The sequence below is a fragment of the Lytechinus variegatus genome, chromosome 13 (genome assembly GCF_018143015.1).
Source record: "Lytechinus variegatus isolate NC3 chromosome 13, Lvar_3.0, whole genome shotgun sequence".
NCBI lineage: Eukaryota > Metazoa > Echinodermata > Echinoidea > Temnopleuroida > Toxopneustidae > Lytechinus > Lytechinus variegatus.
The window spans coordinates 26,223,230-26,247,172 of record NC_054752.1 but is presented as its reverse complement, the minus strand read 5'-3'; the positions used below and the strand labels follow the sequence as shown (position 1 = coordinate 26,247,172).

Genomic DNA, 23,943 nt, shown 5'->3' with positions numbered 1-23,943 from the left:
AGTACAAAATGTTTCCGAAACAATTTCTTTTAATTATAATTCGGGCGATTAACAGGTTGTTTGCTATGTGAATTATATATTATATGGTTATTTAATCATTAAGGCTGTTGAAAATAAGGTAATGCCTGAAATTTATTTTGCATTTCATGGCCGATGCCAACAGAATCTCATTTTGAAACATTTGATTCTCCGGACATATCGGATTATCGGAGATGTTAAATGACTAAGATTAAGACTGTATTATAGCTCACTCCCAGGAGGCGGAAGCCAATAAATTTAGGGGGTGTCCACCTGAAATTTTGGGATGGACACATGTAAAAAATAGGACAATCGCCCCAAATTTTTTTGACAAGCAAAAAAAAAAAAAAAAAAAAAAGGGGGACAACACACGTTTGAGGGGGGGCCACGTGAATTTAGGGGGGGACGCAGGAAAAAAATTGACAAGCAAAAAAAAAAAAAAAAAAAAGGTTATCAAAATAAAATTTAGGGGGGACCGTCCCCCCACCTAAAATTTAGGGGGGACACGTCCCCCCCGTCCCCCCCGCTTCCGCCGCCTATGTAGCTCACTGTTAATTATATAGGCCTACACGTGAGATAACTACTTTTCTCTGATTTGCTGTCTTCGTTTTGTTAGATAACAAAGAGCTAATAAAAAACAATAAACGGCGGACCAAAAACGACTCACATTTATGATTATAATGTATGGCCTAAATATAAAATTAATATGATCGCAAAAATCAAGGGCAATGATGAAGTAACCCCCCCCCCCCTTCAGGTCCCAATTACAAGGTGCTGGGATATCCACACTGAAACCATGAATGACACTGTGCATGAAAACGATCGATAATTAAAGGTCAAGTTCACCCCAGAAAAATTTTGATTTGAATAAATAGAGAAAAGTCATACTTCTAGCCTAATGCAGAAAATTTGATCAAAATCTGATGTAAAATAAGAAAGTTATGACAATTTAAAGTTTCGCTATTTTTCACAAAACATGTACATGCACAAATCAGTGACATGCAAATGAGAGAGACGGTGATGTCTATCACTCACTATTTCTTATGTTTATTTATTAATTGAATATTTCCATTTTTACCAATTTGACATGAAGGACCAACTTAACTAAACCATAAAATGTTATGACAATGTTAATGCCACATGTTCAGGGAGGAATAAAACTTTGTTTCACAGGATCGACAAAGAGGGGAAAATTAGAATATTTTATATTTCATATAATAAAATACAAAAGAAATAGTGAGTGATCAACAGTCCCCTGATTTGCATACTGACCAAGATGTGCATAACTGTTCTGTGAAATTAATTTACATTCAATTTTGATGAAATTTTCAGTGTGTTGGATTTTTCTCTTTTTTATTCAAATCAACTTTTTGAAGGGGTTGAGTCATCTAGGCTTACGCGAAGCGCGAGCCTTGATAGGTCTAATTCATTTTTGTTCTTCTTTTCCTTCTCCCATTTTCTTCTTCTTCAAGTCTTCTTCTTGGTCGATCTAGCTCGGGATCGAAAATCACATCATTGAGGCGTATCTGAGTTAATTCTGTGCCTTAAATCGGGAACGGGGATCCAAATTCACGAGATTTATATGGAGTCAGCCAAATCATGCAGGATTTCAGTACGCCACTGACGTACAGATATAGGGGCACTGGCATGGACCCCCCCCCCCTTATGGTCTCGAAGCCGGGGTGCTGGAGTTGCATATAGAAGCACCCCCAAACCATAGCCCCATTAATCGATGCAGCGTGGCACGGCAACCCCAGGTATTCTGGAAGATATGTACAAAAGAAAAAATATACAACCCCAAAAGTGATGACCCTGGGTGATGACCATCATTTTTGAGAAACCCGTTTTTGTTTTTTGCTTTTCAAATTTTTATCAGCACCCCCAGTTAAAAAAAAATCGTAACCAAAGCCCTGCCTCCCCCCCCCCGCCTCGAATGGGATGGGATCATAGGCGGGGGACAGGTCCCCCCCTAAATTTGAGGTGGGGGACGACCCCCCCCCCTAAATTTTTAGTTGATGACCTTTTTTTTTTTGCTTGTCAATTTTTTTTACATGTGTCCATCAAAAAATTTCAAGTGGACCCCCCCCCTTAATTTTTTTTGCTTCCGCCGCCAATGGATGGGATCATGTCATCACATTCGGCCCCTCGGAGCTCCCTTTTTTACCCGACCCTGGCGCGCCCCTCGGAAATCTAGATCGAGATCGATGACCCAAGTTTGACCTGAAGATTGAAGAATCCCGAGAGCTTCCGGTACGCTGCTGCATGAGAACTGGCCGGTGCATTGGACTGGATTGAAGTCCCCTTTTACAAGTAATCTGGCGTTGAGTTAAACTTAAAATCATGTCTCTCGTCAATATAGCAACTAGGAGATTACTTCTGAATGCCAAGGTATGGTTTATATTGTGCAATATTTTAATTTTAAGTGAATATTTCGCAGTGGTCGTGTTTTGTGAATGAGCCAGGCAACGCCGCCCTGACGCGACGCGTATCTTTTAGTCTGTACCGGTACCGTACGGTACAGTACTGGACGTACCGGTACCGGTATGTGATGAGAATGAAATGAAAAATGAAAGCGAGAAGGGACATCATCGCGTCGGCCAGTGCCAGGGATGGTATTCTGAGATCCATTTTATCTCAGATGAAATTAAATTTGTTATCTCTCTTAAAATCAGTGAGATAAAATACCCTTAAAATCTCTCAGATTCTTGGTACTTGGTAGGCCTATATTCTGATTTCTGAGAACAATTTTATTTATCTTCAATTTTACCTCTGTAACTAAGTACTAACTACTAAGAGTCTTAGTAAGACACCTATTTTTTTAATCAATATCCAAACTCCAATTAATTTAGCATAACTAAGAAACGCGCTTTTAGCATTATAGCTCTCTCATGTCACTCAACCAATGGAAATCCATTCCGCCAGGAGGCGTGGGCGTGGCAAAGGTGTGAGATTGTGTCAATTTTTTACTTCAACATGCATGCGCGTCTTTACAATTACAGAGATTTCTCTTTAAAAAATGATATACGGTACCGGTACCGGTATATATCTTTTTAACAAAGTATAATAATTCACACCACATATGTCATGGTCAAGAAGAGATAATGTGAAATAGATGTATGTAAAAGGGGAAAATCTGAAAATTTGTGTACAAATGGTAAGTAGGCCTAGTCCATAAAATCAGCAATTTGAAGCATTTTTGCGAATTTGAGTTGTAGAAAGTATGATGTCCAAGACTTTTCCAGCTTCCTTAACTCGCTTGATATTCTATAACTGATTTTGACGAAAGTGGTAGATTGCTCCTTTCATTTTATTCTTTCTGATCAGATTGGTTCTATCCTTGTATTTTGGTTTGCTGTAAACATCAAGTCCACTACAGAAAAATGTTCAAAATCAATAGACAAAAATCAACCAAACATAATGCTGAAAATATCTTCAAAATCAGATGTAAAATAACAAAGTTGTGACATTTTGAAGTGATGCATATTCTTCACAAAAGAGTTTTATAAATGCGCAACTCATTGATACGCAAATGAGAGAGTCAATGATGTCCTTCACTCACTGTTTATTTTGTTTTTTATTTTCTGAATTATACAATACAAAATTTTTATAGATTTGACAATAATGACCAACTTGAATGAACCGCAAAATGTTGAAAAATAGTAATTTGACATGTTTGGGGAGAAATTAAACTTTGTTTCACATGATAATGAGAAGCAAAATGGAAGTATTCATATTTCATATCATGAAGTAGAAGGAAACACTGAGTGGATGATGTCATCAGTTCCCTCATTTGAATACTGATTAGAATCTGCATAACTGTATTAACTATTTTGTGAGATTAAGCGAAGCTTTAAATGTCATAACTTTCTTACTTTCCATCAAATTTTGATGAAATTTTCAGTGTTGATCTTGTTGGATTTTTCTATTTTTATTAAATTCAACTTTTTATTGGGGTGGACGTGTCCTTTAAAATTAGTCTTACTTTAAAATTTTCTTAATTGATTTTGTCATTTTTGTGATTGTTGATAAACTTTATTCGGATTTTACAAGTTTACAATGTATGCCGAGACTCTACCATTAATGTAATAATTTTCTTCTTTTCCTCACAGAATGCTCTACCTGCATTTGGTGCTGGGGTCAGAAATGCATCAGAGTCAACAGTAAGTAAAAATAGCTACATCTCGAGGAGGGGGGGGGGCGGTGCACACCTGTTCTTATAATGGGAGACTAAGGCCCGACTCTGAAGTCGGGTTTAATTTTGTAGACCATGGTCTAACTCAGTGCTAAAATTATGGAAAGCCCAAAAATATCCAAATTTTCCTTACAGGTGCACACCTGTTCTTATAATGGGAGACTAAGGCCCAACTCTGAAGTCAGGTTTAATTTTGTAGACCATGGTCTAACTCAGTGCTAAAATTATGGAAAGCCCAAAATATCAAAATTTTCCTTACATTGTATGTTGTATGAAGAAAGCTATGTCCTTCCGAAATATTGAAGAATGATTTGAGAGAAAAAAGAGCTGATACATTGAAATTCTACCGTTAGATAGACTTTAAGCCAGAGTTTAAATTAAATCCGACTTCAGAATACGGGCCTAAGAGTTTAGGGCCTTTTATTGTTGTCTTGCCTAAGCCTATGGGAGGTGCACTGAAGGCGTGACTAATGGGATTGCAAAAAACTTGCCATTTATGGCAAAAATCAATATGAAGTAGGATGGGTTTGGGTACGTGGGGTGTCTGGACATTTTAAAATTTTGAAGTCTTCTTTCTCGCTTTGGATTACCAAAAAAAATATGAATTTGATAGTTGTAATCTATTTCAGTTTTGTTGGCTCTATAATAGTTTATCAAAAAAAATTGTGGAACTTTCCTAGTTAACTTTTCCAATGGCTGCTTAAAATTGGTTGTCCGGACACACAACAACTGGGTATACCAAATTCATTTTAAAGTGATGCATTTCATTCCAATTTGCAATTAATTGATGGTCTGCTTATTGCATTGATTCAGTTATAATTGGTCTATCACTTGAAAATTTGCATCTGAAATGTGCAATTGATTGCTTGCAACACTCCCTAAGACCTCAATCCAAATTGTAGGATCTATCCTCTGAATCAAATCTTACAGATTTTTCTGTTGAGGTTTAGCCTATATTAAAGCAATTTATAGACGCAATTCATCTTGGTAGAGATGCTCAAGGGAGCGTTTCATCAACATTTTTGTCCGACAAGTTGTCAGATCTGACAACTTTCCTAGATATTGATTGGGTGAGACTCCTGAGAGGCTCTGTTACAAAGGTTACTGTTGGATGAAACAGGATTTTTTGGATGAAACGTCCGACAATTCATTTCATGAAATATTCCCTAATGGCCACAGTCACAGGTAAAGGGGGGGGGGACAAAATATTTTGGTCAAATCATTAATAAAGTAAGTTTTAATGAGAGAATTTATACAAAGGCTTCTGTTTTTCACATGACACATTGATGGATATTTGTTTACCAGAGCTACACTTTCTTTTTAACAATTTAGTGCAGTAAAATGTTAAAAAGAATGGATAATCCAGTCAACCCTGTCCATTGATTCGCAATGGGTTTTGTTTGTATTGCACTGAAATGTACTTTACAGATTGATTTAAGAAATTTTCTTTCCTAGTCTTAATCTTCAAATTTATGGCAAAACAAAAACTATTTTTGCATTGTTTAGAAATACAGTACATTCTGAGTCGTACACTGTATTATAATTTCAAACCCTATCTTGTATGGAACAGAATACTGATAATTCAATAAATTAGTATTCGTACATGTAGGTGAACCCTAACATTTTTGTACAAGTTTTGCCTTAGTCTAATACTTGTACACCCTGAAGAATACATTAGTTTGTTGTGAAAACAGCAGAAAAAAATAATAAATAGAGGTGCAGGTTTGAGGAAAATCTGTTAAAGATTAAGAAAGTTATTAGAATCTTAAGTTTTGGATAGTTTATGACATTTATAAACGAGCAGCTGCCCCATATGATTATGTTCTGTAATTTAAAATGCATGAATTTCATTTTTTCAATGGTTTCTGGTGACTTATTTTTGTTTTCTTTTCATAATCGGATGTGAATTTATTTGTCTATATTGATATAAAAGGTACTCATACTGTGAGAAAATTTCAATTTTCTGAGGAAATGACATACACATGTACTGGTATCATTAATATTTTAACATTTGCTTAAAGTTTAATGTGGGAATGCTGCTCACTATATGACATCACAAATCAAATAATTCAAATTCTAATAACTTTTTAATTCTTTGATGGATTTTTCTCAAACCTTCGGCAATTTTTTTAATTTTTCTGCTATTTTTACAATAAAACTCTTTGTCTGGGTGAACTTCCCCTTTAATTGTACATAGTGCACTACAGGACCTACTCCTTCATATCGTCCTGCCTGTATACATGTACATGTACATGAGCTATTAGGTGTAATCAATTACCAGCATCTTTTAAAAGAAATGCAATGATATCCGTGTTGTGAGGAGGGTCTTGTTTGAAGTGCAAAGGGAACCCACTGTGTCAGCCTACAGGTGGGAAAACTATTACACCTTTTTTTATTTGAAAGCCGTAGAGATAATGGAAACTATTTTTTTTTTGCAGTTATACGTGAAATCTGCATAGGTTTTGTAGTTTGTACCAATTCTTCACCCAAAAGGGAAAAACATACATATGTACATGTACATGTTTTAGTCTTGGCTTTTTAATGTTGCTATCTAGAAAAAGAAGAATGATTTCTTCCAAAGTAAGTTCAGTTTATTGGCCAGACTTTAAAGTGTCGAGCAGAGTTCAGATTTTTTTCTCAGTATTTGAAGACCTTAGACTTTGTTAAACATCAAGTTCACCCGAGAAAAATGATGATTTTAATTGACGAAGAAAAAGTCAGACCAACATAATTTCATGAAAATGAGAAAATAATGACATTTTAAATTTTCGCTTATTTTTTCACAGAACGATTTATATGCATGTACATATGTACTACGAAACTCAGTGACATACAAATGAGAGTCGATGATGTCCCTCACTTATTTCTTATGTTTTTTGTTTTATTGTTTGAAAATTTGAATTATGAAATTTTACAGATTTGACATGAACATCCAACATGACTGAACCATAAAATGCTAAATTGGAATTCCACGTGTTCATGGAGGAATAAGACATTGTTCCACAAGATGATGAGGAGAAGATTTGAATATTTTATTCCAAAGAAAATGGGAGTGGATGAAGTCATGAGTTCACTCATTTGCATATTATGAACTCACCAGGATGTGCATATGATATGACTATTGAAATTGTAAAATTAAAGGTACAAGAAAGTATTTGCAGCAAACAATTATTTCATGAGAAAGTCTTTGAATTAAGGTTAAATGTCACCAAAAATTATCATCTATAGATCTACTTGTAGTTCTGGTACATTGAAATAAACTTGTTTTTGTGAAATCATGAAATCTTAGTTGAAAACCGATAATTCTGATAATCACTAACACAAAAAGGCAGACATGTACATGTATATATGTGTAGTATACTATTTTTCATGGAATTCCGTGCTTACCGTATTTTGCTTATTTCTCAGCAGTTACATAATTTTTTCCTGAGCCGTTTGGCACATATTTTTACATACGTACAAACACTTTGGTGGTCATTTCATTGGATTCTGTTCGAACTCATTTTGAGATCATTACCACAAATGGTATTTATCTTTCAGCAAATAATTTACTTTTGATATTTTATGTCCGATTTTGATGAGATTTTCAGTGATATATTTTGTTGGATTTTCTCTCAAATTAACTTATTGTTGAAGTGGACAGTGGACTTGTCCTTTAAAGTTTGTTATTAGGGAAATGTATTTAATTTCCAAATGATTAAAAGTTTATGTGAGCCCACAGGAGGCTACTGTATGTAATTAATTTGTGCTGTGTGCATGCCAATCATTGAAATTTTGTCTGTGATCATGAATGCCCACAGACACTTTACATTATAAAGGCCTCCTTAATGCAAAACTCAAACATCGTGCTGCACAATGTTGACCGAGATGTACATGTATCTGAAAATGGACCCAGCATTTATTTTTATCGTGTGCACTATGTACCCCATGTATTGCAAATTGCAATGTGTACATTGTTCAAACTACATTGTACATGTATCTTCATTGCATCCCAAATAAAACCAGCAGGGGTGGGTGGAGGGGGGATTCCCCGGCCCCCCACACTCTGGGGTCGGAGGGACCGCATGCATGTTCCCAAAATGTCTGGTAAAGGGGTACTTTTTCGCGGGACGAGTCCGGCTCGCAAGTTGGAAAAAAAGGGCGGTATTTGACTTGTCACCCGGAGATTTCTTTAAAAGGGTGTATTTTTACTCTGTCTTTTTGGACTCGCGAGAAATTTAAAAAGGGGGTAATAAAATATTAAATATAGAAAACTTGATGAAATCCCCGGTTGGCTGTCCTGAGATAGGGGGTTGGAATGAAAGCTCACTTGAGGGGGTACATTGAGTGTTCTGGATTTAGGCCCTTTTAGGGGGTATCTAAGGCAGGGAAAGGGGGATTCAGAAATGTTGGCAGACATGAGATAGGGGGGGGGGTGCTTTCAAAGGGAGGGAACGAGCATAGGCGTACCCTAGATAACACTGAGTGGGGAGGGGGGCGAGGGCATGCACAGGGACTCGGGATGATTTTGCCCTTGTAATTAATGCTCAAATGAGCCCTGGAAAATGTCCATTCACTGCATTGTTAAATCTTCTCCAATATTGCAGATTGTGATAGTTCAATTAGGTTGGGAAAAGTACCCCCTGAATAATACTTTAATAGAAAAATATGTCTAATTTATAAACCCTTTATAATCAAAAGAAAACTCTCATTCATATTGGTTTTGCCCAAATTGAATTTCATGATGCTTCTTCAAGTCAGTATACTCATGGACCTATAGGTAGGTCCATGGTGTACCGGTACTCCAGTCATTGAACTCGGAGACCCTTTGATATTTTGATAATGTCTATGCAGGCTCCCTCACTTCAGGGTATACATGGAGGTACAGGTCATGAATACTGAATTGCAATGTCATGCATGCTGGTCCTACATCTTTTACCATCTCCACCGACTGGGATCACCAATATTATTTGTAGAGTGATTGTTAAAACCTAGGTACAAAAGCTGAGAGCATTCCAGTCTTTCAAAAGTGCAATTGACCATTCAATCTTTTTCATCCATTGATTCTTTAAAACATTTTTATTTTATTTTTAGCTCCCTTCCTTGGTCTTCTCAGTAATACTTTAATTTTATGAAATCAGTGATTACACGCAAATAAAATAGGGGAGTGGGGTGGCACCATGGCTGGCCACTTTCCTACAGGGCACATTCTATGTTACAGTGCAAATGGGTAAAATTCAAAATTCAAATGTCCAAGGCCAATGAGAGAGAAGGTGGTTTCAATTGATTCGATCATAAGAATCCCCATTAAATTACGAGAACTTTTTTTAGGCTGAAAAAATACCCCTTAATTATTCCTGCTTTCACACCGCCCCGAAACATACCCTTCGAGATATTAAGTTCCTGAAGTTACGAGCATCAGCAGTATGGTCTGATAAGCAAGCAAGGCGCGAGATTCAAAATCACTAGCTCAGCAGCCAGCCAAGGTGCCCGCACCCAACTACACACTGGGCTAAAAAAAAGTTCCTGTAATTTGTAAATTGCTTTCACATTGCCAAAATACCTGTGACCTTGGAAAATCCCTGCGAAAGTTCTCATAGTTCTGACAAGTACCGACTATTTAGTGGGTATTTTCTTTTGGGGAGATTACATGTAATTTGCTTCCACATTGCCAATATTACCTGGTATTTTCTGATCAGGGTAAATTTCCCGATCAGAAAATACCTGAAACTGACGAACTTCGAGGCAGTCTGAAACCACCTCGATAGAGAGAGGGGCATCAAGGCAAAACCACGGCCTTGGGTCGATTGAAGCCCTGTAAAAGAAATAAAGATTATGTAGATCGAAAATATTGAATTTCCAGCCCTTTAAATGTGTAAAAAAGCTATATTCCAAAAACTGAAAAGAATTCTGACATTTATTTGATATTGGCTAGACATTGTAGGCCCATATACTGAACTCAGGTTTGAATCAAACGTTGGTCTAAAGTTGTAGTTTAACTATGGAAAGCCAATTGGGGCACAAATCCCTAACAATACACATTCAATATGACACCCCTAAATTGTTCATAATTGTCTGGGAATGATAACTGAAGTATTTTGAAGTATTTTTCTTCATTATGAAAGCAAAAGGAAACAAAATAGTAAAACATTATATAAACAGAAATTTTTAACTTTAAGCTCCCCATAATTTTAGCACAGAGTTAGACCGTGGTCTAAAGTTAAAACTGCCTTCAGAATATGGGCATAAGTCTTTGACATTCAACTTTTGGAAATGAATAGCACGTTGCATGAGTCTGAGTCATGAAATAAGAAACAGGTGATTGATGGTGGTCATTACGCCAAGAAAGCTCACCTCAGTAAGAACTGATACATGTATATACACCATACATGTAGGCCTACATGTACATTACTTCTACATGTATACATTTAGGCTCTGCTTACAGTCCACCCGTAGTTACATATAATTTACTCTTTACATACCCATTACTGTACATGTATGTATTTGGGGGGGGGGTGGTTTGTTCTGTCCAGTGTAGTACATGTAATTATAATAACAGCTGCTACATGCACATGTACACTACATTGCTTGTACATGTACATTGTCCGCCTTTTCAAGATATAGTCATTTCTTACCAGGGTAGCAAAAAAAACCTGGCAATGAATATAGGAAGTTGAACTCGGTGAGGTCACACAGTGTCTTAAAAGTCAGAGCAAGGTTAAAGCAAAGGCAGACACGCAGTAATAATTGAACCTTCCTTATTCTATGCTGCATTGTGCAAGATCAGACTTTATTTCTTTCAGATGGAGACATAGTGTGTTTGTTTCCTTCTCAAAGATCATGTTCATCAAATTTGTTTCGATGAATAATGTACTCTATAAAGAAGGATGAACCGTCTATTTGTATATTTACATGTATACCTGTCTTCTGAAGTTGTCTATGGACACATATAATGGGGAAAAAATGTGACAGATCTATATTTCCTCTCTTATTAATTTTGTTGTAAAGTGAAAGGTTAGCTACGATTTGTCTTTCCTATTAAAATATAAAATGAGAAAAATATGTACATGTACAGTTGTCCTCAAAATTATTCATACCCCTTGTGGAAAAGCATTCTTCGGTAGATTCTTTACTTGTAAAAGCTATTATGATGTAACTTTCTTTGTATCTTTTGTCTGCTTGTTGATATGCATGATTTGACATATGAGCTGGCAAGTCTCATTAGCATAATAATAGATAGGGTCGAAAGTTATTTTTTGCACTTGTTCAGAATTATTCATACCCTTGCCAATACCTCAACAAAAATGTCCTTTTATGACAATGCGCATTATTTTCACTATCTGGGAATGTGCTATTCTTTGTTCTATAGTTATTTCAAGATGTTCCAATGAATTAAATACCCTCTTTGTTAAACAAGCCATTGAACAATGATGGAAAATAGCATCTTTCTAAAAGGGTATAAATAGAGGAAAGCATTCTGGTTATTCTCAGTCTCTGATAATCATGGCCAAGTAGAAGGAGCTCAGTGAGGACCTACGGCAACGTCTTGTGAATGCCCACATTGAGGGAAAAGGTTACAAGGCCATTTCAAAGCAGTATGACATCCCTGTGGCAACAGTCCAGAGCGTAATCAAGAAGCACAAGAGGTACAGCACTGTGAAGAACCTTAGTGGGCGTGGCAGGAAGTGCAAGGTGTCCCCTAAACTTGCCAGGAAAATCTGCAGAGAGGTCAACAACAACCCCCGGACCACAACCAAGGCCCTACTTGAAACGCTTGACCGGTCAGGGACGAAGGTGTCCCGGTCCACCATCGAGCGAGTCTTGCACAAAGGAGGTCTCCATGGACGCAGGCCTCGGAAGACACCGTTGCTCAGGAAGAAACACCTGAAGGCTCGACTTGCCTTTGCTAGAGGTCATCTGAAGCAAAATCCAAGCTTTTGGTCAACCATCCTGTGGTTTGATGAGACGAAGTTGGAGTTATTTGGCCATATGGATGTTGAATACGTCTGGAGGAAGAAAGGGGAAGCATACAATCCAAAGAACACTGTGCCAACCGTCAAGCATGGTGGTGGGCACATAATGCTATGGGGATGCTTCTCTTCCAGTGGCAAAGGGAACCTCGTTAGAGTCAAAGGAATCATGAAAAAGGAGGATTACATCCAGATCCTTGATGAGAACTTGAAGGAATCTGCCGAAAAACTCCAGCTTGGCCCCAACTGGAAGTACCAACAAGACAATGACCCAAAGCATACCGCCAAGCTGGTGAAGAAATGGTTCAAGGACGATGATGTCATCGTCCTAGAATGGCCAAGTCAGAGTTCTGACCTGAATCCGATCGAGAACTTGTGACGAGACCTGAAAGTCAGAGTGATGGCTAGGAACCCGACCAACCTGACCCAGCTTGAGGCCTACGCCAAGGAAGAATGGGCCAACATCCCGCAGGAGACGTGCAGGAAGCTTGTGGACACTTACAGGAATCGTCTAGAAGCAGTCGTAAAGAACAAAGGCTATGCTATTGACTATTAATGAAAGACATTGGACTCAGAAAACCTAGGGTATGAATAATTTTGAACATGACATTGTTTGAATATCTATGAATAAAATACCCCTGAAAAGAGAAATTTCTTGAATTGTGCATTGTTGTTATTCTTTCACTAGTAGGTCACACATAAATCATAGAGAAACTTGATAAAATGCATTTATTTCATCACAAACATGAAAAATCACAAATATCAACAAGGGTATGAATAATTTTGAGGACGACTGTATATCTTGCTTTTTGATAATCACATCACTATCATGATAATATATTTGGAATTGTAGATTTTTTTCTACTTTATAGGATCTATACATGACACTGCATAGTGCATAAAGGCAATGATGCATGGCTATCAAAAACTGAACGTATCTTCGAACCATGTAATTTATGAAAATAATAATTGAACAAGAAATATACAGAATTGTATATTGATCCTGCCCAAAGTACTTGTACATGTACATGTATGTGTATTATATATAGTACATTACAGTAATTCACTGTTGGATCTACATGTACATGTATGGTAATTATGAGGTATGTAACATTCGAAAAAGAAAGATTTCAAACAAATAAAACCACTTGTAGCTCAATGAATTTTACTCTTGAGTATTTCTTTCTCCCCCCCCCCCCCCCCCTCTATTTCTCACCCTCTCATCTAGGATTTAAGAGAAGTGCTAGCCAGACAAATTCCAGAGAAGCAGAAGGAAATCAAAGAATTCCGCAAAGAATGTGGGTCAAAGGTCATCGGTGAGATTCAAGTAGACATGGTAAGTTCTTTTATTTGAAATTTTTTGGAAAATTAAATGTGTTTCTTCTTGTTTTAGAATGAGTATAAAGCTAGAAATGTGACATTTAGACAGAAATTATAAAGAGAATGAAAAAAGTTCTTGCATTTTGAAAAAAAACAGATAAGTCTCGAATTGGCAACATTATGATTATGAATAGAATGATTGTGACAAGTAGGATGACTACATGTACATTTTTGTATATGCTCTCCTTTTCATCATAATAATTGTCAGGACTTCTCAAGTACATGAATCTTTTCTCCTCAGGATTCATATAGATTCTTGTAGCAAGTAAGTGTAGACCTACTGTACATTTTTTTTTCGAAAGAAATGTTGCTGTATTTGACCAAAAGGAGGAAATGTGCCATATTACATTAAAGTTGAATTACCAAAACTGCCTCATACATGTAGGTACAGTATACTATAGAGATTACCACATGATCAGTCAAATTATTATATTTCTCCATATTTTTATTTAATTTTCAATGTTTTGGGGAGTCTCTTTGAAATGGAGAATGAAAGAACATTAATTAAAGGTACAGGAATAGAAATAAAAGCAATTAAAAGTTCTGATATGTTTTTTAATTACTTGTTTTTACTACATCCCTTTACCTAATCACATTCAGTGCCTTTGTTCTGTCGTTAATTTTCAAATAACTTCATTATGTTTGTGTCTTGTCAGCTTTATGGAGGTATGCGAGGTATGAAGGGTCTCGTCACAGAGACATCTGTGCTCGATCCAAATGAAGGCATCCGTTTCCGTGGTTACAGCATCCCTGAATGTCAGAAGCTTCTCCCTAAGGCTCCAGGTGGATCCGAGCCACTGCCTGAAGGTCTTTTCTGGCTCCTGGTCACGGGAGAGATCCCAACAGAGGCTCAGGTTTGTAAAATATACCAGGGCCCATTTCATGAAACTCGTTAGGATTAAAACTTTAAATAACAGTTTAAAACTACCAAAATTCCTCAACTTGATTGGCCGATGGTAAACTTCTTTTAGACTGTGCATTAATAGAACTTTAATTAAAAGTCTTATGAGACAGGGCCCTGGTATTTGTCTTATGAAAGCACAATATGCAGCTTAAGATTTGAACAGCTTCTGTAATGCAGAATCTTTGCTTGTACATGTAGTTTTAGGATTAAACATTCTCCTCTTTATAGTTCATGTTGTGTCTGCAAACTTGCTTAAAGATTCTATGCAATATTCCTATATAGCAATGCCCTTTATCTCGGCATTCACTGATTCAGAAGAGAAGAAATGGGCAATCCCATGAAATGATTAAAATTTTGTACTTCCAACCCATATTTTTCTCCATTTTCATTTCTCTTCATAGACTGCTACATGTACATGTAAGGCCATGATTCAAAAACCTTTCATATGAACTTGAAAACAATGACGAATTATATCAAGGTCCCACATATAGTCGTCAGATGTAAAGTAGACTCTGCCCAATTCTTCTTTCCATAATTCAATAATCGCCTAAAAAATTTGAAGCATTTTTTCACACCAGGTACCCGTTTCATAAAGAGTTACAACTGTTGTAACTTTGCCATTATGGCAACTACCATGGTAACAGGGCTCAGCAGCCAATCAAAATCAAGGTTACCATGGTAGTTACCATTATGGTAAAGTTACAACAATTGTAATTCTTTTTGAAACAGGGCCCCTGAATGTCCACAACCTGTAGTAATAATAACAAAGTCTGTTTGCAGATTTATGCATGTACAATAATCCCACCACTTGAACTTTCTTTCTGTTTCTTCTCTACTTGGCGATCATCTTTACTTTGACATCTTTATTATCCTTGAGAATTTCTCTTGTATTTGCCACTGTCTGATGTCGTTTTGAATAATTGTACTTATTTGCATGTGATGCCTGTACGAACATGAAATATGTAACGTTTTATTACAAATCTTTCTGATTTGAATAAATCAAATTTCCATGTAGACAATGAAATGAAATTGAAATTGTTGTCCCACCTAGGCAGAATTACCTGTACGTACCTCACAGAATATATAAGTCTTTAATTCTGCTTGAAGGATTCTCTTGATAAACATGAATATCGATGTGCCAGTAGACCATTCCATGTTTGGGGGCTGCAAAACGTGTATGATCCATTAAGTCATCATCAGCATTAGCAATATACAGAAGAGAAGGTAGTCCTGTAAGTCTTCCAGTCGCTTAAATCATCTCCTTGCTATCTCATTATTTTCTGTATTTTTATCATTACTACCCTTGCAGGTCAAAGCCATCTCTCAGGAATGGAACGAGAGAGCAGCCGTCCCGTACCACGTTGTGCAGATGCTGAATAACTTCCCCGATTCACTCCATCCTATGTCTCAGTTCAGTGCTGCTATCTCCGCTATGAACAGCGAGAGCAAGTTTGCCGAGGCTTACGCACAGGGTGTTCATAAGACCACATACTGGGAGGTAAGGTTGCCTGCTAAGCAAAGCTTTGTGACCAAGGCCCATATTCTGCACTCTTATTAATTTAATTCAGGTGCCTTTTTCATAAAGGACTTGCAACTGTTGTAAATTTGCCATCAAGATGGAAAGTGCGCTATGTAAATCTTATGTATTATTATTTTATTATTAAGGCAACTACTGTGGTAATAGGGCTCAGCAGGTTACCATGGTAGTTGCCATAACGGCAAAGTTACAACAGTTGCAAGTCCTTTATGAAACGGGCCCCTGTTCTGAAGTTGTGGTTTAAGTATGGATAGCAAAGTGTGACACAAGTCAGTAATAGTACACGCTCAATCTGTCAACTCATTTAAAGACCCTGACCGGTGTAAAAACAATCATATATCAAAATAAAGGTATTGATTCATACAATACAAATATACCAAAAATATTACACATATCTCCTTCCAATAGTTAAAAATATTAAATAAAAATCAAAGAAACTGCTCCTCCAAATTACGCTTTGATTGAGCACCCCCACGTCGCCTGGAAATGATGACGTCACGTTGTGTCTGGAGGGTTGTGATTCCATAGGTTTGTGTACAAAAGCATTGGGTATTTTCTTCCATTTCCATGTTATGAATCCATTTTTTTTTTCGTTTTCAGATGAAAATGGCACTCAAAATTATTCACTGTTCAAATTGTTGTAAACCTACAACTATTCACTACCTTTTTTGTGATTTCTTTGTTTGGCTCTTATTGGGCCTAAATTGCTATGTCAGGAAAAGTTGTTATTCATAATCTAAATGCAGATAGAATTGAAATCTGCGCCAAATAAGCAGGAAATAAAATATGACAAAAACTAGTTCAAAACTGTAGATTTCATAAATTCAAGCTTGTAGGAAAAAATATATGTGATATCCCTCTGTGATAGAAGTGAAGAGAATGAAATGCGTTATCTGGAAAACAAAAAAATCACCAAGTTTTTCTGTGTACAAACCTATGGAATCACGACGCTTCTTACACAACGTGACGTCACGGTCTCGAGGCAGGTGAAAAGCACAATAAAGCCTATTTTCTAAACGGGGTTCGAAGCCCGATAATTGGAATATTCTTAAGCAAAATACTCAGCTGGGAAGCGGTGAAAATGCATAAAGCATACCTTGCTGTATTTAGTAGCTTATAAGCTTTCGATTGGTATATAATTTGTCAGTTTCATTTTTGGGTCCGGTCTGGATCTTTAACAATAAAATCATTCATAATGTTCTGGAAATGATTACGATATTAGTTTTTTTTTTGTCATCACTATTGCAAACAAAATAGTGAAGACAGAAACTTAGATTATTAAACTATTGACAACATTTGCTTCCCATAATTTTAGCACAGAGTTTAGACCATGGTGTGATTTGAAAAGGATTTCAAAATACAGGCCTCCTTGTCCATTTGAGTTTTATGATTGATTGCACATAATGATCAGTGCAGTCAATGGTAAAATCATTAGAAATGAAGGTTAATTGTCTCCATATCATTGTAGATCTAGATCTGATACAATTAATTAAACCTAATAGCTGAAAACAAACAAACCGACAGAGAGAAGTAACTGTTATCGCTTGGATAAAGACCCTATATTAAGCTGGTATGCCATGCTTATTTTGCTTATTTATCAACAAGCATTTCTTCCAGAATCTTCTGGCACATTCTTTTATTCATAATACGAACACTAGTAATAGGTGGTCATTTCGTTGCATGTTGTTCAAACTCGGTCAATTTTTTACTCTTACTAGATGCTTACATGTTATCCTTCCCACGTACTGTCAAATTTAGGAACCACCTACCAGGATCTGTTTGATAGGAATGAACTCTTTGTATTTAGAGAGGCTGCACTGTCATTCATCAGTGCGATGCAGCCTCCTGTTGGGTCTCTATAGAGGCATTTTTTACTTGCATGATCCACATTCACTTTTACTGCATATAAGTGAAATTTTGTTTACCTTCACCTTGGCTTCTTGTGCTGATACATAGAAAATGTTTTCATCCTGGGATAGCTTTAGAGTTGCTGAAAGGGATTACTCTTCAGGGTTACTACAACTGTCAATCATATTTGAAACCTTTCTTCTCACAGTACACCTATGAAGATTCCATGAACCTGATTGCCAAGCTCCCTACTGTAGCAGCCATTATCTACCGTAATCTCTACAAGGATGGCAAGGTATCTCCTATCAGTATGGACATGGACTGGTCTGGTAACTTCTCTCAGATGCTTGGTTATGATAATGACATGTTCACAGAGCTTATGAGGCTGTACCTCACAATTCACAGGTAAGGATTTGGATTGGAAGAAGAAGATTTTTATACATCTGAAAATCATTCATTTTCTGTTTTAGAATTCAGTGTCAAATAATATGATAGGGTATGAAAGTCAGTCAGTCAGTGCAGCTAAGTTTGTAAACTAAGCTTTTTCAAGTGATATATTATTTCACATAATTGTAGAGATCTGTAGATTTCACTTTCTAGCCCAAGGCAATAAGGAGGAGACGTGGTGTAGTGGTTCTGACTCTCGCCTTGTAAACAGAGGGTTGTGTGTTTTCAAATCCCACCGTGGTCTGGCGTGCTTTGGCAAGGCGTTAATCTCCACTTTGCCACTCTCGACCCATGTGCTTAATGGGTACCCGGTAGGATGGGAAAGTCATTGTAGCTTGTCCAGTACTGCTGTGTGGGCCTCACCGGCAACTGACTGGAATACTCCCCAGGGAGTGGAGGATATGCACACACATTGTGTGCAGGAATGACTGATTGAATCCGATGACTGGGGTAATGATATATCTGTAAAGCGCTTAGATGTATTAAGCGCTATATAAAAGCGGATTATTATTATTAATAACATGGAATCTTCTGTCCCCTATTACAGGCTGCTCTCTTTCCTCATTCATGCCCAGTAAGGCATTTCCCCCAATCAGAAGATTCAGTGCCATGGAGGGAAAATATAAAGCTCATTATTGCATGGTCATATGCATTCAAATTACCTTCATGATGTATGTTCTCTTTTCTAGTGACCATGAAGGAGGTAATATGTGTGCCCACGTGGTTCATCTTGTCAATAGTGCCCCCTTTCAGATCCTTGTCCTAATCACAATGTATGTTCTCTTTTCTAGTGACCATGAAGGAGGTAATGTCAGTGCCCACACAGTTCATCTTGTTGGCAGTGCTCTTTCAGATCCTTATCTTTCATTTGCTGCTGGTATGAATGGTCTTGCTGGACCACTCCATGGACTCGCTAACCAGGTAACTAATAAAGAAATTTATTTCTTCAGCACGTCTTTGTTTTTGACAATTCTGATGTAATGGTCCTCCAAAAAGCACTGAAAAATCACTGGCAGGTACTGGTTTAAAAAAAAGGAAGTTAGATCTACTCTGCTTATCTTGATGTGAAAATTTGCTTCTGCTGTGAAAATTTGCATCTTATATAAAGTCAACTTATGTTAACTTCACTGTAATTTGACTTTAGATGATTCACAGGGAAAGAGCGTAATAAATAAAAGTTACATTTATACAGAGCACTCCAGTACCTTTTCAATTTATCACCTAAGAATGCGTACCAGCATTTTTTAAGTTCATGCATACATAATGAACAACTTAAGGAAACATCCCTGGTTATGTATTTCTTTGTACGTGATGGAATATGTTTCATTCATATACGGTAATGCATCGATATCTAATGACAATGATGGTGATTGTTTTTTTTATCCGATTGCAGGAAGTGCTGGTATGGCTGACAAAGCTCCGAGAGCAGGTTGGGGATAATGTATCTGATGAAAACATGAGAGAATTCATCTGGAATACACTCAAATCAGGACAGGTAAGAATCGGTCACTCAAACTGGCAATGTGCCATACGCTAGTAAGCAAATTGAATTTACCCCTAGTTTGTATAATTGCAAATAAACCCTAATCTTTCTACAGTTGTACCAGGCTATGGCCAATCGCCAGGCTGTTCAAAGAATGGCAGATCCCAGTTATGAACGCCAACAGGATTTCCTGATAACCCTTTTGTTCAAAATTGTTAGTCAATTGCTCTATGTCTGTACCTTCAATCTTCTTTCAGGTTGTACCGGGCTATGGCCATGTTGTCCTGAGGAAGACAGATCCTCGTTATGAATGCTAACATGAGTTTGCCCGGAAGAAAACCTACCTAATGACCCTATGTTCAAGCTTGTTAACTTTGATCTTCTTTCAGGTTGTACCAGGATATGGCCATGCTATTCTGAGAAATGCTTTATATGTTCCTGATGGTCCAATATCCGAACTTGTAAATCAATTGCTCTATGACTGTATCCTTATCTTCTTTCAGGTTGTACCGGGCTATGGCCACGCTGTCCTGAGGAAGACGGATCCTCGTTACGAATGCCAACGTGAGTTTGCCCTGAAGCATCTACCTGATGACCCTATGTTCAAGCTTGTTAGTCAGATTTATAAGCTAGTACCTGACATCCTCCTGGAGCAAGGCAAGGCCCAGAACCCATGGCCCAACGTGGATGCACACAGTGGTGTGTTACTCCAGGTAAGCCAATGACGTCTTATCAAACATTTACCATGAGTAGGAAACCCGTGTGTACTGGTCCACCTGCACGCCACAACGTTATTTAAGTCGGGAGGAGACATTCACAGGTCACTGAATAAGTTCACTTTCTGCCTTATAGGCGCAGATGACGCCAAAGTTATTTCAAATGTTAGGGGGGATTTTTTGTTTATTTCCCTTTGTTTGAAATGGCTCTCTCGTAGATCTAATTCCTCTGAACATCACCTGCCCAATCAATGGACCTACTGTTCTCCCAAGATTTTCCCCAACATTGATTTTCCCCATACTGATAATGATAACACAATGGCCAGGAGGGCAGAGAAGAAGGCAAAATATTCGGCTCCTGGCTGTTTACAAGTCTATTGCTGTGGTAGAGAAAAGAGCATCATGCCATTTTTAATATGTAAGATATATAGAACTTGGGACATTTGTGACATCTTGGAATCCTCACAGAAAGAAACGCAATCAAATGCAACAATAGGGTTAATATACTGCAAGTAATTGTTCCCTGTCAGAAACAAATTTTAGCAATCGGATACAAATTTTTAAATGCTGGTATGCGAGTAGACCTTGTAATTTCTTATACTAGTATTCTGTTATTGGTTCTGATAGGGAGCTTTAGATTTCATAATCTACTCCATGATTAGGGATTTTCTCTCCTTTAATGCTGCATTCTATTAACATTCATGAGGCTGATTTCCCCAAAAGAGAAGATCTGCATCATGTGTGAGATATCCAAAGCTCCTTGATATTAAATGTATTCCAGTGAAAATCATGTGCAATCTTGAGTGTTATTTTTTTGTTTGTTCCTCCTTTGTATTAATTACAGTATTACGGCATGACAGAGATGAACTACTACACCGTCCTCTTTGGTGTTTCAAGGGCTTTGGGTACCCTTGCTTCTCTCATCTGGGACAGAGCCTTCGGTCTACCTCTGGAACGACCAAAATCAATGAGCACCGAGGGGCTCAAGAAGCTTGTCGGTCGCTAAACAACCCCCTATTCTAATAAAGCTATGCCACACAAAACCTCTAAAACCTAACCTAAAGGGAGTATTATATACAAAAGGGTTTTTGCGAAGATGTGTGTATAAATCTAACTAAAAGATATATTTATGGGACTCGATGGAGTGTACTTGTTGAATGAAATTTGGACAAAGTCACCTTTTAGCGGAAATATATTAGACCCACTGTGTTGAATCTTGTGATGTCCTGAATATTATATGTACGACATGATTATTTGTATTCAAAAATGCAGTTGAGAGTTGAATACCAAGTATGAAAAATTATTTTGAGTTTTATCCCAAGGATGGTTCAGTTTTGTAGATCTATTTTGACCTGGGAAGCTGCTTTGCTGTTTACTTCAATTTTATTTCCGGTTTAGAATAAATTCTTACATATCGACAGTTGTGAACTTGTAAATTTTGTGATTTTGTTGAAAATACCAGATTTAATCTATTCTATCAAATGTCATAAAAGTCAAAGCCAGCCAAATGCTTGGAGAAATATTTTCAAGGTAATGGCTGTAATGTGGTATATCCCTTTCAACTTTGTATCCATACCATATCTAAATCTGTGAGCATTCTACATGTAGGCTTATATTAGGTGGATACCAACTATTCTTTGCCAATCGTATGAAACTGTACTAGCAGGATAGTCATGTATTTTCCTTTCAATACAAGGTGACGATTGTAGCATAACACTACTATCAATATCGTTTGACTCTTTTGCCAAAATAGATTTCAATAGTAGGATTTATAGATTTGGCATTATTGTTTGTTAGCTTCATTACCCTGCTTTATTGATTTTTTTTCTGAGATGTTGGCGCCTGCTAAAACTGTTATTTTGCTTTAGATTGTATTTTATTTGAAGACCAAGTGCATATCTGTTCTGAGATTCCAAGGCAATAAATTATGACTGTGCAGTGCTTAATCTGGCAAGGCAGTGTATTTCATCGCTTTTATACTTGCCCAATTATGTACCTGTACAGCTCATACAATCTACAGTGAAATGATTCGACATTGTTTCTACAAATCTTTTCCTTTTGGCTTGACTACTAGTATTTGGCTTGACAACTAGTATTTAACACATGCTGTGTATGGTGCGGGTCTTTCCAAGAAAGATTCATTAAATTCTTTGCCTAATTAATGATTGATCTATGCAGAGATTTAGTGCAGTATCAGTTAATGAAAGAATTGAAAAAAATATGGGATATGGCACACTAACATGACAGTTTATCATAATCATCTTGAGTGATAAGAAAAAAATGAATTTGACAGTCAGTTCTGTTTTGGAGAAAGGAATTTTTAAATGTGTGTTATGTAATCTGTTATTCAGCACACTGTGAATGTACAAATATATTCTGAGAGAATAAAGTCTTTTAGACCCACTAAAATATTTGGTGTTTTTCTTTTGTTTTCTCACCTGGGGCCCCGTGTCAAAAAGGACTTGCAACTGTTGTAACTTTGCCATTATGGCAACTTTCATGGTCACCTTGATTGGCTGCTGAGCCCCGTTACCATGGTAGTTGCCATAGAGGCAAAGTTACAAGTTTGCAAGTCCTTTATGAAATGGGCCCCTGGTTATATTTGATTATTCCGTCTCTATCTTTCTCCTTCCACATTTCATCTCAATGCGAATGTCTGAATCTCCCTTCCCTCACTCTCATCATCCGCCATACTTTTCTATTACGAACCCTTAAAGGGGAAGTTCACCCTGACAAAAACTTTATTGTAAAAATAGCAGAAAAAATAATAAAAAATATTGCCGAAGGTTTGAGAAAAATTCATCAAATAATTAAAAAGTTATTAGAAATTCAATTATTTGATTTGTGACGTCATATGCGAGCAGCATTCCTACATAGCGAATGGTAAAAAATCAATGAAATGTCATTTTCTCAGAAAATTGATAATGGTTTTCGCTGTACCTTTTGTATATCAATAGACAAATCATTTCACACCCGATCATGAATAGAAAAGAAAATTAAGTCATCAGGAACCATGCAAAATTTGAAATTAATGCTTTTTATATTACATAACACATGGGGCAGCTGCTCGTTTATGACGTCACAAATCCAAAACTTTGCACTCTAATAACTTTCTTACTCTTTAACGGATTTTCCTCAAACCTTCACTAATATTTTTTACTATTTTTTCTGCTATTTTTGCAACAAAGTTTTCTTCAGGGTGAACTTCCCCTTTAACCCCCCCCCCCTTTTAACTCTCCATCAACCACGCCTCTTAATCCTCATTCGCAAAATCCCCAGCCCTCTCTCCTTCCACCTATCCACTAATCCCCATTTCTGAATCTCCCCAGGACTCCCCCTCTTCCATCTCTCCCTCTCTGACTTTAATCTTCCCCCATCCCTGTTTGTGACCCTCCCCCATTTTCTCTCTTCCTTTCCTTCCTGTTTCCATCTTCCCTCTAAGTCCATACTTTTTTAAGAGCCTTGCTAA

At 37.1% G+C, this 23,943-nt stretch overlaps 1 protein-coding gene across 1 annotated transcript; it reads left to right on the top strand.

The window, feature by feature from the left end:
• Positions 1-2,248: 2,248 nt before the first annotated feature.
• LOC121426108 (probable citrate synthase 2, mitochondrial) lies at positions 2,249-22,879 on the top strand. Its single transcript, XM_041622271.1, has 10 exons — positions 2,249-2,406; positions 4,128-4,178; positions 13,388-13,495; positions 14,196-14,393; positions 15,753-15,941; positions 18,037-18,233; positions 19,067-19,196; positions 19,669-19,770; positions 20,262-20,471; positions 21,319-22,879. Exons 1-10 carry the CDS (start codon positions 2,359-2,361, stop codon positions 21,478-21,480), a joined length of 1,395 nt encoding a protein of 464 aa, XP_041478205.1. The 5' UTR covers positions 2,249-2,358; the 3' UTR covers positions 21,481-22,879.
• Positions 22,880-23,943: the final 1,064 nt, after the last annotated feature.

What these genes read in the sequence shown, in the direction of transcription:
- LOC121426108 (XM_041622271.1), top strand. Translation starts at nt 2,359, where the DNA reads ATGTCTCTCGTCAATATAGCAACTAGGAGATTACTTCTGAATGCCAAG. An exon ending in GAAATGCATCAGAGTCAACA is followed by an intron (nt 4,179 to 13,387) that starts GTAAGTAAAAAT and finishes CCTCTCATCTAG; the next exon opens with GATTTAAGAGAAGTGCTAGC. An exon ending in ATACACTCAAATCAGGACAG is followed by an intron (nt 19,771 to 20,261) that starts GTAAGAATCGGT and finishes ATCTTCTTTCAG; the next exon opens with GTTGTACCGGGCTATGGCCA.